At 40.0% G+C, this 16,341-nt stretch overlaps 1 protein-coding gene across 3 annotated transcripts; it reads left to right on the plus strand.

The window, feature by feature from the left end:
* The first annotated feature begins 1,431 nt into the window (after positions 1-1,431).
* Positions 1,432-14,167, plus strand: LOC138006313 (carbohydrate sulfotransferase 3-like). Of its 3 annotated transcripts, XM_068852563.1 has the most exons (3): positions 1,432-1,540; positions 1,692-1,772; positions 10,131-14,167. In XM_068852563.1, exon 3 carries the CDS (start codon positions 10,142-10,144, stop codon positions 11,312-11,314), a length of 1,173 nt encoding a protein of 390 aa, XP_068708664.1. In that variant the 5' UTR covers positions 1,432-1,540; positions 1,692-1,772; positions 10,131-10,141; the 3' UTR covers positions 11,315-14,167. The 3 variants fall into 3 exon arrangements, with proteins under 3 accessions (XP_068708664.1, XP_068708663.1, XP_068708665.1); XM_068852562.1 differs by having other exon boundaries at positions 1,448-1,772; XM_068852564.1 differs by lacking the exons at positions 1,432-1,540; positions 1,692-1,772 and adding an exon at positions 6,216-6,950.
* Positions 14,168-16,341: the final 2,174 nt, after the last annotated feature.

A 16,341-nucleotide genomic window follows, 5' to 3' on the forward strand; every position in this document is an offset into this window, starting at 1 on the left:
TGGTTTTGGTTTTACGACACTCGATTGAAACTCGCTCTACAGCAAAAAATAGTGCGGCGATTTGTAAATTAATCATAAGCATTATAATTTTCTCAAATTTGTTTGGTGCATTGACTGCTTTATTTTTTATTAATTTAAGTGTAATAATGGTAATAGGACTGAGTGGGGTCCAATTTGGTGATTAACAAAATCGGACGATCGCGTACTGGGGAGTATGATTACAGACCAAATCGGACGACACGAAGTCTTGTCACCAATTAATCATAACTATTACAATTTCCAAGAAAACAAAATTGATGCATTCCTTTTTCACTGTCTAATGTTACAAATTTGTCCATTTTGAAAAATTCCCAGTTTGGTAGGTAAGTGGTTGTTGCTATGGTTATTGTGATCCGATTACAGCCAACTGTCCGATTTTTTCAACCCTACACAATAATTACCGGTAGTGAAAAATAAAGTAGTTAATGCAGCAATCAAATTTGAGAAAATTGTAATGGTTATGATTAGGGTTGTAATCGGACAGTTGGCTGTAATCGGACACCTGTAATCGGATAGTTACATCACCCAATCATAGTGCACTCAGCTTAATCCACCAATCACAGAATTTATCACAATAACCACAGCAACAACAGCCTACCCTACCAAACTGGGGATTTTCCAAAATGGACGAATTTATAACATTAGACTGTGAAAAAGGAATGCGTTTATTTTCTCGGAAATTGTAATGGTTATGATTAATCGGTAACATACTCGTGATTAAACAAATCGGACTCCCGCTTGGCGGTCGTCCGATTTTGTTAATCACTCGTATGATTACAGACCGAATTGGACTTCATTCAGTCCTATTACCATTATAAATTGCACTGCTGGGAGCCAATCTGATTGCAAGGATAACCAATGATTTTTAAATGGATGTAATGAATCTAAAAATAATGACTGATGAACAGTAAGAGTATAATTGTATAATTGTTTGCTGTATTGTTTCCGAGCTAAAAAAAAAGCCTGGATGGAATAAATAGCCAACAGGTGTCAAATAACTCACAGTCTCATTTTGCTCTGATAAAGAGGCTAATGCGCTTGAAACTTCAGCCATTTAATCTTTACACGGTGGTTATTCGACCCTTATATATCAATTCGTTTGATGAAACCAAGTTTTCGTGAGTTACATTGAATGTTGTCAACAACGCAAAGTGTTTGAATGGTATATTGTCTTTCAGATAGCAAAAGTTAATCGGGGAGGGCGTTGAAGAAGCAAAAACCCTAAAATAAGAAACTAACGCAAGTTGATGTCAGGATGTCATGATGACCATGACAAGGAGCTTACAACTTCATTGTATTTGCTGAACCGCGTTTTTATAGACCGACTTCAATTATTCGATCTTTATATTACATCTTCGATGAAAGGTAAAAGATTTTAAAAAATCTATTCAATATCGCTGCACTTAGCCAAAAAGGAAACATATGAACACTTGGGACAAAAACCTACTCTGAAAAGCTGAAAAAGGAAACATTTTAAGCAAGAGCCGATACAAGGTTGAAGGTAGACTGATTATATTATTTAGTAGCGAATTAACTATATTTCAGCTGGTTTGGCCAGCCAAAATATAGTGCACTACTAAATAATCATTTACGTTGTATCGCCTCCTGCTCAAAATGTTTACTTTTTGTAACCTTTTTGAACTTATTACCAGATCAAGACAGTTGATACAGTAGATACAGTTGATACAGTGGACGGTTCAATTCGTCGACAACAAGGGCCAAGTTGCTCGAAGGTGGGTTAGCATCAAAATCTCGAGGTGAATGAGCCACAACGAATTCCGGCAAGCAAACGTGACTGACCTAAACGCTGCCACCATATGATAGCACTGAAAGTATAGTACAAACGAAAAGGGATCATTGTCGCACTCGGTTGCCAGAGACTAAGTACAGCCAATTTCACATAACTTTACCGCGCCACGTTGCAAAGTTCGTTGAAAAATTGGATACTAGGTTACGAAATCAAGTAAGGCGTATGGGAAGCATGAAAAATTAGTCCTAGTAGTAGTAGTAGTAGTTTATTAAAATTATTATTTGCAGCCCGAGAGCTGAATTACATTATTATCTATATGTATGTATACACAATTATAAAATATGTAAGAAAATTACAACTATATACAATAAATTACAAATCAAAATTAAATCAAAAGGAAACTTGGCTAAACGGAACGGAACGCACATGTCATGGCTCGGGATGTAAATCTGTTATCTATCTGTTTCTACTTGTTATTACGGGCAGTTTTACTCTGAAGAATGTGGATAAAGGTGATGGGTATATTCTATCTGATGTTTCGAAGTTATTCGTAGCAAAATCCTTGTCCATGGAAGCAAAACAACTTTCAACTTCGATTCGGAGCAAGAGACCGTTCATGCCGGACAAAGGGAGGCAGTCAACTTCAAAGTCTTCAAGTTCTCCGCCTTACACGAGACGTGCTTTTTGTAAATGCTTTTTGTAATTGTAATACTTCTCTTCGGAAATGTTCTTCAGAATCCAGGACCATTTAGTACGTATATGCAATGCTTTAACTGTCACAAGACTATAAGGAAAAACCAAGGAAGAGGAAATTGCTCGGATTGCCTTCAGTCATATCATCTCAAGTGTTTGGGTGCAGATTTTGAAACGAGCAAGAAGTGTTTTTTGTGTTCTGACAAAGAAATGGATTCTGGAGGTGAAAGTGGAGTTGACTGCACTGTTCATTTCTTCAATATCGCCACTGAACTTCGCGAAGCTATCAAACTGCGAGGTTTGAAGTTTGTCCATCAGAATATACGTAGTATTCGCGGAACACTCAACGAATTAAATATTCTAGTATCACAGTGTCCAAATTTACATTCTTGCCTTCACTGAGAAGTGGCTTAATAATGGCATTGCAGACTGTGAGATATCTCTCCCTGGATATAATTTTCAGAAGCGATCGACCTAACGGTAAAGGCGGTGGGATTGCAGTGTATGTCAAAGAATTGATTGATTGATTTGGAACAGCAGTTTCCTGGAGAATGCATTTTGCTCGAGATTCTTCTGCCCAAAACTAAAGGTGTATTGTTTGGAACCTTCTTGTTTGCTGAGCGACAACAGAGGCACAGACGCGGGAAAACTAACCGGGCCCTTATTTATCGATCTAAAAAAGGCCTTTGACACCATTCCTCGTGATGACCTCACTTGCAAGCTTCGAAGATTTTATTTAGAGGGAAACTCTCTCGCGTGGTTGACGAGCTGCCCAACCAACAGGACTCAGGTTGCTTGTGTCGGAGATGAACTGTCCAGTGCAATGCCTGTCCTTAGTGGAGTACCGCAAGGCAGCATCCTTGGCCCTGTACTGTTCACTCTTTATATAAACGACCTACCGTCCTGTATTCAGTTCTCCATTATCATGATGTACGCGGATGACACATTGATCTATCTGCCATCCACATCCACCTCGGACATTGAACTTAAGTTGAACGTTGATCTATAGCTAATTTATCGCAGTAAGGGCTCATACATCATCTACACATGGACAGGATGAACGAATTCCTCGCTCAGTTGCTGCGAACAGGTGGAACTTTATATTTACGGCTGTTACGTAAGCTATATCTGCTTTCATGAATTGATGGTAAAAGTTCCCTAAGTTTGTGGTCTTCGTTATTCTCAATCGATGAAAAAAAAACTGTCTACAAAGGTGGTTATGGTGATATTCTATCCCTTAAACCCCAATCTTTCGATCCCAGTATGACAATCTGGCAAAATAATAAAGACAGCTCTCTTCTCTATACGTCACAGTAAGATACAGTGGTAGAGAGTTGTAAAAGGATTCAGTCAACACCATTAAAAAATAGCGCCATAATTAAAATTTACCAAGAAAGACAAATGAAAATGTTGTCGACGGGTTTGTTTAGTAGCCAACGTGCCGTCCAGACTCTTCGATAAGTTATGTACCGACAAGGGATTTGGGCTGCAATTATAAAATTTTGATCCTTCCATTCAATTTTATCGGCAGACGACTTGCAGTACCACTCCTTTTAAAAAGGTGAGCAGAAGTGCTATCCAGTTCTCTACATGAATAAACATCAATTTCAGGCATCACCGTAACTTTCGAGCAAAGATCTCCAGCTGTCTTTTTTTCGCTTCAATTTTCAATTTGCCTTAAATTGTTTTATTATATCTCTCAGATAGTACGCGCGCTGTGATTGGCTAAATTAGCGGGCCGTATTGTACAGTACGACCCGCTGTACAGTCCGCTAAATTTGAACTTTCGATAAAATATTATCTAGCAAGTTTTTCAGGGTGTTTCTAAAACGAAGACCCAAAAACGAAGACCTAAGACCTAAGACCCACTGATCTAAAACGAAGACCCTGTGATCTAAAACGAAGACCCACTGATCTAAAACGAAGACCCCGTGATCTAAAACCAAGACCCTGTGATCTAAAACGAAGACCCACTGATCTAAAACGAAGACCCACCTCAAAAGTGTTAAAACGATGCCATTGTATATTATGGAATTGTGGGAACGGTGGAACAGTGGAACATCTGAATGTGAGCTCTGAGTACGTGTTCTCGAAACTCCTCACAAGTAATGATATAGCGATGTTTAGTGTGATGTCACCCATTGTTACTACAGTAATATGGCAAACAGAACCTATTTATCATTTTAACAGGTTCCCGCAAAGCAGACAAAATTTTATTGGTGGAATTCTGCTGGTTTGGGTAAAACCCACAAAAATGGACCACCTCGAAAGGCCACACCATTTGATTTCTCACACAAGCAAGCTGTTTTTTTTAGACAAATGGTAATCTATGCATCAACAACATGACTAAAAGTGACAACTATGACAGCTATTACGTGACAGATTTTTTAGACACAGCTTCAGAGATTAAACTTCTTTATTCTGGCGTGGAACTTCAGCACTCTGCCGTTGCCAGCAGCCAACTCTCTCTAGGTCTCTCAAAAACTGGCATTTGTATATGCTCTTGGCTAGCTATGATTGGTCAAAGAGCTTGAAAAATTCTACAAACGTGATCCTAACACTCTCATCAACCACGGCGGAAAAGCTTGTGGTAAATACTTGCAGTACATACTTCAGGCTAGCTAAATTCGATTGATGGATAAACTGATAGCAACGGAAACCACAGTTTCCGCGGTCCTTTACACTAACCCGTGCTGGCTAACCGCGGAAAAACTAACAATACATATCATTACGTTAAGATAACTAACAACAACAACAATTACAACTTCATGATCGTCTTATTGTATGCAAAGTATTTTAATGCACGATGCTTAAAAAGTTAGATAGCAACTTGAAACGTGGAAACCAAATTAAGTGTCGCAAACAACCTCGTCCCTCTCGGTTAATGTAAAGAACTAACCCACGACAAATGGCACTGGGCGATAGCCGAATTTCCGCCGATGTTGTTGGAAACACGAGGTCTGTGTCTGCGGATCTTTCTTGTGAAGTTGTAATTGTTGTTGTTGTTAGTTATCTTAACGTAATGATATGTATTGTTAGTTTTTCCGCGGTTAGCAAGCACGGGTTAGTGTAAAGGACCGCGGAAACTGCGGTGTCCGTTGCTATCAGTTTATCCATCAATCGAATTTAGCTAGCCTGAAGTATGTACTGCAAGTATTTACCACAAGCTTTTCCGCCGTGGTTGATGAGAGTGTTAGGATCACGTTTGTAAAATTTTTCAAGCTCTTTGACCAATCATAGCTAGCCAAGAGCATATACAAACGCCAGTTTTTGAGAGACCTAGAGAGAGTTGGCTGCTGGCAACGGCAGAGTGCTGAAGTTCCACGCCAGAATAAAGAAGTTTAATCTCTGAAGCTGTGTCTAAAAAATCTGTCACGTGATAGCTGTCATAGTTGTCACTTTTAGTCATGTTATTGATGTATAGATTACCTTTTGTCTAAAAAAACAGCCTGCTTGCGTGAGAAGGCAAATGGTGTGGCCTTTCGAGGTGGTCCATTTTTGTGGGTTTTACCCAAACCAGCAGAATTCCACCAATAAAATTTTGCCTGCTTTGCGGGAACCTGTTAAAATGATAATTAGGTTCTGTTTGCCATATTACTGTAGTAACAATGGGTGACATCACACTAAACATCGCTATATCATTACTTGTGAGGAGTTTCGAGAACACGTACTCAGAGCTCACATTCAGATGTTCCACTGTTCCACCGTTCCCACAATTCCATAATATACAATGGCATCGTTTTAACACTTTTGAGGTGGGTCTTCGTTTTAGATCAGTGGGTCTTCGTTTTAGATCACAGGGTCTTCGTTTTAGATCACGGGGTCTTCGTTTTAGATCAGTGGGTCTTCGTTTTAGATCAGTGGGTCTTCGTTTTAGATCAGTGGGTCTTAGGTCTTAGGTCTTCGTTTTTGGGTCTTCGTTTTAGAAACACCCAGTTTTTCATGTTGTTTCTGTTACATAAACTTGTAAAACTGTTTGAATCTTGCAAGCAACTATTTCAAACAGCCAAGAAGATTTAATTTTTCGGATTTTGACACGGAGTTGAACTTTCCGCTTGACTTCGACTAGTTTCCTTGCTCGCGCGCCGGATTAACCTTAGAGATATAATGAATATTTTACTATTTTGAATGGTGTTGAATCCTCAAACCACTTGTTTTCGATGTCACGAGTTGCGAAGTTCGATCTGGTAGGGAAGTTCATTTCAAAGTTCTCAATTTGTTTGTCTAATTCGCCGCGTAATTGGCTTTTCGTAATCCCAACAAACTTGGCAACGTGGCGCCATAAAGTAATTACTAATGTGAAATCGACTGTAAAACCCCCGAAAAAATGAAGCATACAACAACAACAACAACAACATTTGTCTTCGTCGTGGCTTTGATCCTGTCTGACAAGTATTTGCAGATGCATTTCCTGTAACGTGGCTTGCTGGTTGGGCAAGCGGAGCATTTTTCCCGTGTCGTGGAAATTGTAAGTTTTTAGTTTAACTATCCTGTCGCTATTAACTACAGTATGGTGTCCTTGGTCCGCGAGATCCTTGGTTCGCGACCTTTCCGAACATGATGCTATTTTTCCTCGTTAACTAAAATACTACAGAAAACAAATGTGTTCAATGATTTCTTGATTATTCTCTTTGACATGACGAAATTTCGGTTTTCCTGCTATCGGTGATTGTGCGGAATTCAAGTTTTTTGACAGGTGTGTTAATTTGTCTTTCTAGAAGTCTCTACCTTTGCGGCTCCGTAACTTACATAGTCATGTTTACTTAGCTTGTGTAAAGATAAAAGGCAACGGAAACACGTGTCTTTTTGCAGAACGAATTTATAGGCAAACTTATTTCTGCGGTTGGGAACGAATTTGCTGCAGAGTTTTAAATAGAAATTTAATACATGCATTACAAAATAGAGCTGTTTGAATCCTTGGTTTTCGTGTGACGTCATCAAAACTAAAAAATAAGGAATTATCAATCCTTTTCAGATTTTAGTTTAGTTAGTTATTAGAACAGCTGAAGACTTGTCTTTTCACAAATTTTCAGTTTGGTGGGGTTTATCGTCTTGTGATAAGGCAAGGTTGAATTTCTAAGTTTTTGCGTGACACGATGTCAAAATTGCGGTCGCGAATGCTATCACGTAAGTTAAAAAAGTGACTTGTCCGCTGAGATTTTGCAATCTGAACAGTCCTTGTATGAGAAAAAGTACTCACATAGATATTTATGAGCTCTCAGAAGACGACTACTGGCTTTTTATAGCAAAACTCGATGACATATGCTTTTGTCAGCTTCCGGCCGCCATATTTGTGCCCCAGAGAGGGACACAAACATGGCGTCTCCATACAAAACCTTATAAATTTGAGTAAAACATTCCTTCGAATATCTCCCGCACGAAACATCGCACAGACCTGAACCTTTGTGAGACTGTTTGAATATTCATCTTTTTTTACCTCTTTGATTCTTGACTTAACTTGCTTAATGGTTTTGATGATGGTGTGACAGTGAAAACCGGCAATATTTACTGGAAAGGCGCGCCATAATGAACAGGTATTTTTTTGGGCTGCTTACAGGATTTGCGGACCAAAGACCAAATTTGCGGACGAAGGGCTCGCGATTATGTTCACCTTCTTTCGAATTACAAGAGAAATATTTCAGTTTGGAATTTGGCAATTTAATATTATCGCAGAAAACGAAAAAGCTATCTTCAGGGAAAATTTTAGTTCGTGGCGTTTTGATTCAGGTAGGATATTCAAGATTATTAAAAAGTGGATCATTGGATAATGCAATTCGAGAGTTTTGATTGGCTAAGCCATCATGGGTTATGAGCCATTATACCATGATCTTCAAACACGGCAAGCATATGCGTGATTTTTTGGGCCTTTTTATTTTTATTGTAGTCCAGTTTTCTATATTTTGGGGGCGTTTTTAATAAAACAATTATTCCACTCGCGCTCGTTGGATATGAGATGATATCGTTGGATATGATATTGTTGGATATGAGATGATATCTACGCGCCTCGTTGGCTATCTATCATCTCATATCCAAGGCGCACTCATGGAATAATGGTTAATTATCCTTTTTCCTCGCGGACCACGGTCACCATACTGTATAGGGTGTTTCTAAAACGAAGACCCAAAAACGAAGATTAAGACCTAGGACCCACTGATCTAAAACGAAGATCCTGTGATCTAAAACGAAGACCCACTTACCTAAAACGCAGACCCTGTGATCTAAAACAAAGACCCTGTGATCTAAAACAAAGACCCTGTGATCTAAAACGAAGACCCACTGATCTAAAACGAAGACCCACTGATCTAAAACAAAGACCCTGTGATCTAAAACAAAGACCCTGTGATCTAAAACGAAGACCCACTGATCTAAAACAAAGACCCACTGATCTAAAACAAAGACCCACTGATCTAAAACGAAGACCCACTGATCTAAAACGAAGACCCACTGATCTAAAACAAAGACCCACTGATCTAAAACGAAGACCCTGTGATCTAAAACGAAGACCCTGTCATCTGTAATCGTTTTGGATCAGTGGGTCTTTGTTTTAGATCAATAGGTCTTAGGTCTTAGGTCTTCGTTTTTGGCTCTTCGTTTTAGAAACACCCATTAACCATTAATTCCCTAAAACAAGTCGTGAGAATTGTCTTTTACATAAGCAACTCGAGATGCAAATATTTCGTCGAATTTTAAAGACGGCTGGTGGCTTTGAAGATCTCACGAAGAACTCGATGTTTGGGTTACTCTTGTATTTTTCAAATATCTTGCATATTGAACATTTGGAAAATAGAGCACAACTCTTCTCAGTAATGTAACAGCTTTTGAGACCTGCTATTGTTTGGAATTGAAAGTCGCAGTTAAAACCCCCCCCCCCCCCCCAAAAAAAATAATGGTAATGGTAATGAATTTATATAGCGCATTTTCTATTGACATATTCAATTGCGTTTTACAAGCAAGTGATCTATGGGTGAGATCGGACATCAGCATATACAGGCACCACTGGCAGCCGCTATCAGTCCATTAGCGATCTCACCCAGCACATGAATAAATGAAATGAGGCCGGACCACAACACCGGGAGCTCCATACCCTATCTATGTTTGATGTTTTTTGAACCAAGCTTTCACTAGAGGAGAGCCCACGAGATCGAAAAGGTGTCTGTAGAACACTGAGAACAACACAGCTCGGAAATTTGATCATATGATAAATTTTAGTAATTACGTAAAGTTAAGCGATAAATCATGACGAACGAAATTGAAAGCCTGGGAAAGGCATCGATCCGCACATTGCATCCTGGAGAAAAGTGTTGAGAAGATAGTGTCACTTTAGAGATAGCCCCCCTCAATCTTGGATTTTGCACAAAACAAAATGGTGACTTTTCTTCCAACATTGAATATGGGGGAGGGGGGCCATAAGAGCATGCTCTTTCCCAAATAGTACAGCCAATAGTTGGAACAATCGAATTGGGTGTGAAGTGGAGTGATGCGCGCAACCTTCCCAACAACTTTTGACCAGGATTGTAGTCCGACAACTGGTGTTGGCATGGCTGGGAGATTCAGCCTGTCCGCATTTTTTCTTTTCTTTTTTTTTTTTTTTTTTTTTCTTTGGAATAAGTATGATCATATTCTAATTTACAATCAAATTTCTCAACAGATTGCTCGATCATGCTGGCTGCTCGTCGCCTTGCTATTCTTGTTTTTTGTACTGTCTCCACTTTGTGTTTGTTATTTTTCACTAAACGATCCGTCTACGAACCACGTTTGTGGATGAACTTGCCTCAGTACAGAAATGGTTTAACAGCAAAAAGCAGCCACGAAAATAGACTTGAGGGGAAGAATAGATCCCTGGAAATGATTACATCTCAGTTTGAAAAAGATGACAGAATCCAGCAAGGCAGGATTGGCCTCAAAGAGGAAGACAGAGGCCGACTGCAACGACAAACCTTAACTCCACGACAAAATCTTCTAATAGTAAGTCCTGGAAGAGGGGGCTCTTCTTTCCTCGGATCAATGTTTAATAATAATCCAAACGTGATGTATTGCTATGAACCGTTGTTTGCCGTTGCAAGCAAGTTCAAATTTAAACAAAATTTGGTGCGTCCACGGGTGGAGCCGATGAGATATCTAGACAACAGTCTCAAAGTAATTGATAGTTTCCTTCGGTGTGATTTTCGTAACATCGATAAGCTAACAATGCGGAATTTTAAAAACAGCCGCTTTCACCTTGACCACAGCGAAGCGCTGACGAAAGAGAATTTGCCAGAAGTGTCGAAAAGCTCGCTTGAAGGGGCATGTTATAGTTATAACCATACCGTGTTGAAGATTTTATCGGATCGATTGCCCCATGAAAGCATACTCTCTTTGAAGGATCTCTTCGAACAGGAAAGCTATGACGTCAAAATGCTCCACCTCATACGGGATCCAAGAGCAGTTGTGTACTCCAGAGTAACATTAGGCTGGTTAAACACTTCAGATGCACAGTTCGTTGAAAATGTCCGAAGAATTTGTGACCCAATACTGCAAAATTTACGGCTTGGTCTGATATCACCCCCGCCATGGCTTAAGAATCGATTTAAAGTAATTCGTTACGAAGACCTTTTCCTCGATACGGACTATGCGGCACGAGAACTGCATAGATATGCGGGATTGGATTGGTCAGCAAGAGTTGATCAATGGATAACTTCTCTTGCTACAAGTCCAAGGGAAGGAGGCCCTTATTCTCTATATAAAAATGCCTCGGCCTCTCTAAACGGGTGGAAAAAGGGACCAGCGCCCTTAACAAGAGCAGTGGAGTACATTTGCAGTGATCTCATTAATTTTGCTGGCTACGACAGGTAGCAATAAAATGGAACCAATACATGATGCTAGATAAGGGATCAAGGGCTTCAATAATCGAAGCTATTACTTAAGCCAATCAAAATGAGCGAAATTAAAGTGAGCCAATAGTAACGCAAAGCGACGCTTAACGCGGGAAACGCACGCGAGCAAATCACAGTCTGATTAGTTTAAATGAAGTGTGACAATTGTGTTTTGTATACTTTTTTTGATTTTTTGATCGATGTGTAAATTCATACACAACACTGAGTATATTCATTTTTGATTCAACACAATTCTTACCTGAATCCAGCAGTTACTAATTACTTTTAGATAATTTTACACGTTGGCTTTTTAAATTGCACCCTGCCAGCAGAACCTTTCTTAAGATGACGAGAAAGGAAGGACTCTTCAGAAATCGTGTCAAGTCTTCATTGAGTATGCGCAAGCCGTTGCTTGGAGACAGTGTTAAACCGATCGCACTCCAAGAGGCCATATTGATTTTCGTATTGAAGGCTCCATTTTGACTTGCGCGCTTTTGATGCGCGCGCTGCCTAAACCGGTTTGACCGGAGTGACCAGTCCAGAAACTTGGGCTGCTGCGACTTAAAAGACTTGACGCGATTTCTGCAGAGCCTCTCTTGCTCGCCTTCCGGTGAGATTTAGAGATCAGGTTCTTCTGCTCGCAGGGTGTTTAAATCGTAGCTCTCCCATGCGAGTAAGTGGATTTTTTCGAATATATAAAAGTATGATGTTATTTCGAAGAATTTTTATCAGCAATCCAATGCAATTTATAGACTCCTCAAAAATTCAAGTGGCTTCGACGAGATCTAATGCTCAATCAACTGAGTGAGCTATGACTGAAGGCACTCACTTTGGAGCAGGTTTGTATATTATTTAGGTTGCGCGGGGCCACTTGACTCTGACAGGCCGCTGCAGGAGAATGATTACACAATTTAAGGTAAACCTTAATTGAAGCCATTTTAAGACGTTCGCGCTTACTGTTTGTGCGCACGTTTTACTGCGCAGGTAACGCGACTGCAATATGTCACGCATTACTTCAAGCATAAGTTAAAGCATTCTCGTTCCCAGAGCTGCGATCCTCTTGGCCAGCGTCGCGGATCCCCCATACATGACGTATCTACCGAGCTCTCGATCCGCGGCGCTGGGCCAAGAGAATCGCAGCTCTGGGAACGAGAATGTAGTTAAAGGGGCAGTGTCATGGGATGGCATGCGCAGTATTCTTCACACGCAGAAATCTTAGTCTAGACAAAATACGGCTTAGAAAGGCACTAAAATGCAAATTTATCTATGATTAGGACTCTTGGGAGTCCAAGAAATAAAATCGAACACAAATATGATGCCATGTTTGTTTTCTGCGTGACAGCTGAATTCAGTGAAGTGTGATCGGGAACACTGTCGACGGTTCAAGCACTCACAAGAGAAAATGAGGGGACAGAGAGGGGCGATCTCAGTCCAGCCCTTGGGATATGTTATGTCCACGAAAGTTATTTTTAGACGGGTGGAAGTCTTTGTTCTAGCGGAAGTCTGTCTTCCGAGACGTCCGCATGCAGGTCAACCTCGGTCTGATGTTTGAATGAATATAAATATTCATCCGCTTTCCACATGCGCTGCCATTTTCTCTTTTCACTAAGAACCTGAGAGCGAGGCAAGACTGCGTGCGGACGTCTCGGAAGACAGACTTCCGCTAGAACAAAGACTTCTGCTCATCTAAAAATAACTTTCGTGGACATGACATTTCCCGGCCAACGCCCTGAGCCTTCCTCTCTGTCCCCTCATTTTCTCTTGGCACTCACAAACAAATATTTTTTTTCTCCACGATAAACCAGGCATATAATCAAGATTAACATGGCATTTTGAAGCTGAAAGAGAGTGCATTTATTTCCAAGAGACGACTTTGAAGTCGAAAGACGACAAGCAACGAAAAACTTCACGCGTGTTTTACACACCGCTTCCGGTTTTATAATTCGTGCAACAAATAAACACAACCAGTGCATCCAGTTCCTCTCATCTAAATGCAGTTTTTTCTTCAAAATATTCAAATAGACATTTTAGAGCGAAGATAGTAAATGTGTTATCAAAAAACGATGATGTGGTGATCTCTGACATTTAAGCGACTCGCTAGAAATGAAATACGAAGATGGACTTCGATCCTTGGTAATAGTGAAACAGCTTGCGCTTCGATTACACCATACGTCGAATTTCTCAAGAATTCACGTCTTAAAAAGTTTCTCTTCATTGTAGATGCTGTATTGGTATTTTGATTACTGCTCTTCTTTTGCTTTCTTGAGGAGACTGAATCACTATTTGTCCGCTTCCAGCTCGATGGCCGCCACTGCTCAACATGGTAACACACGATCAAATCCCCTTCAAAACAACAAAATCTAAGAAAAAAGGAGCAAAGAAAAACTAAAATATAGTGAATTTGTTTGTGAACGCCACAGGATATTTGGTTCACTAAAGTGACCACGGATGGCTTTGATTGTGTAAGATATTCACTCCCCACACACTCCTTTGAAAAAGTTGGCAAACTTTTTCAAACAATTTGGCAGGCTGTCACGCATGCGCCAACGGTGATACTGCTCCTTTAAGATCTTATGGCGACAAAAACGCCGGGGAAAAATTTCCAGGTCGGCTAAAGAATGGCACATTTATTTCCAATTCATCATGAAACGTTAAAGAGAAAGGACCGGGAGGCTGGAAAAGGTCGCTAATCGAGAAGTGGTTGAAAGTTTTGAAAACTCGAGGAAGGCTAGTCTTAGTCAGCGACGTTGCGTAAATTTAATGGGGTTCGTTTTTAAAAATGTTTTTATTACGTTACGAACTTCTTAGTTCAAAATAAATGCATGTTTTTGAAGTTATTTTCCTTTACTTTCACGAAAATAGAGCAGAATTATCTTCTTCTCCTTATGCACTTGAATATTGCGGACTTAAGAGGACACAGACAGAGATTATATTTCACAAAAACCAGACCCCAGAAGATGAGAAAGACGGCAATAGAGGGATATGATACAAAACACTAACCAACGCCTGCTTGAAACTTCGTTGCTATGTTCGAGAAGTTTTTTTTATACCAAAACCTTTCAATGATCGAGCCTCTCTTGGGTTCCAGTCCTTCCCCGACAGGTCGGCAAAATCGTGACAAAATAAAATTTTTCAAGAGCTTTGCAACATCACATCGATTTTACTCGTTTAGGTCGTCGGTGACCCCTTTTTTTTAAGACATGAATCACTTGCTCTTCCGTACAATCTACAAAATATGATGAAATGAAAAAAGTCACAATGTAAGAAGTTATCTTTTTTTTTTAATTTTCCTTCCCTGTCCTGAGTTCCGGAACTGGTTACAACAGGTAGCGCTTGCGAAAACGCTTGTTGAGGATTAACTCTACTATTTACGACATCCCCAGTGGCATGTGATTATGTAAAAAAACCCACTCCTATGTTTCTGTGCACAGAAACATTCACTCTAACGTATTATTTTTATGATTTTCAATGGATGAGTAGATGAGGCTACATCTCGTTATGATGACCTATCTATCGAAATTAGTGCATTTTTCCCTTGCCTTTTTCGCGGAAACAAAGTCGGTGATCCCCCAATTTTTTTTCATTTTTGGAATAAGTAATTTATGACCTAACTTCAGGCGAGAAATGAAACAAATTTCAATGTGGGAAGATTTTCGCGCGAACGACCTTAATTGAAGGTGTCCCAAGAAATATGGTTCTCTAGATTGTTGTTTCCAAGCAATTGGGAATCTTTCCTTGGTAAGAGATATTTATGATGAAAGTTGAACAAAAAAGTTACTGTAGTGCTGCTTTTTCGTGTATAGTAAAGCTGCCGAAATGTTATCAAACCTCTCGGCCCTTATGATATGGTGTTTTTCAGTTAAATTAGATAGAAGAGTTTCACGCACAATGCTTCTCATAAATAAAAAGTTTCGTTACATACATACATACATACATATTTGACCACTCCCCACAGAGGAGTATTGGGCTTGTGGGTCTCATATCGCCGTCAATCCTAGCAAGACGAAGGCCGTGCTGGGTCTATGCTACTCTCTACGCATCAAATGTCTCGAGTTCATTAGTTAGATAGGTATCGCCCCTCAGTCGCCATTTCACATTTCACATGGTTGAGCACCGGGCTGTCACGCGGGAGGTCGTGAGTTCAACTCCGGCCGGACCAACACTCAGGGTCTCTGAGGAGAAAGTGCTGCCTTTGTAATTACACCTGCAAATGGTTAGACTCTCTGGTCTTCTCGGATAAGGACGATAAGCCGGAGGTCCCGTCTCACAACCCCTCAATGTTCATAATCCTGTGGGACGTAATAGAACCCACACACTTGTCGTAAAGAGTAGGGCATGTAGTTCCCGGTGTTGTGGTCTGTCTTCTGTGGTGTATCATGGTTGGGAGGGTAAATGCTCGGAGATATTAGCTACACTAAGCTACTCTAAATATCCGAGGGTAAATAAAGATGTATGATATATATGATAATACCTAACTTGAATACGAGTAAATTATTGGGTGTACATTTTCACGATCAAGAACCCTTAAATGCTGCTATATTGCTAAGAATAATAAAGAAAATCAACAATTTCACGAACTTCAACCTAAAAAAGCAATTAGTAGAGTCACTTGTTCTGTCTAAACTCAGTCAGTGTGATACAATATTCTATGATCATTTCCCTGACTCCCTCTGAAAACGTATACAGCGCCTCCAGTTTGCTGCTTCTAACTTTGTTTTGGGACGCTACATAAAACGCAAAACTGATATTATGAGCCGAGTCTCGGCTGGTTGCCCGTCCATGAACTCAGGGACAACGCTCTATATACATTGTACTGACAACTGGTCTGACTATTTTCAACTAGAAATTGTTAAGCATACTAGAGGTCTGCGATCGACTGTAGCTCCTTCTATTATTAATACTTTTCGATACTCAGCTGGAAAACTCTTCAATTTATTGCCTGTCTGAATAAGAAACTGTACAGACGACAAACAGTATTGCTCTATATGCCTGAGACCTCCTTAAAAC

Source organism: Montipora foliosa, chromosome 6, assembly GCF_036669935.1.
Source record: "Montipora foliosa isolate CH-2021 chromosome 6, ASM3666993v2, whole genome shotgun sequence".
Classification (NCBI taxonomy): Eukaryota; Metazoa; Cnidaria; class Anthozoa; order Scleractinia; family Acroporidae; genus Montipora; species Montipora foliosa.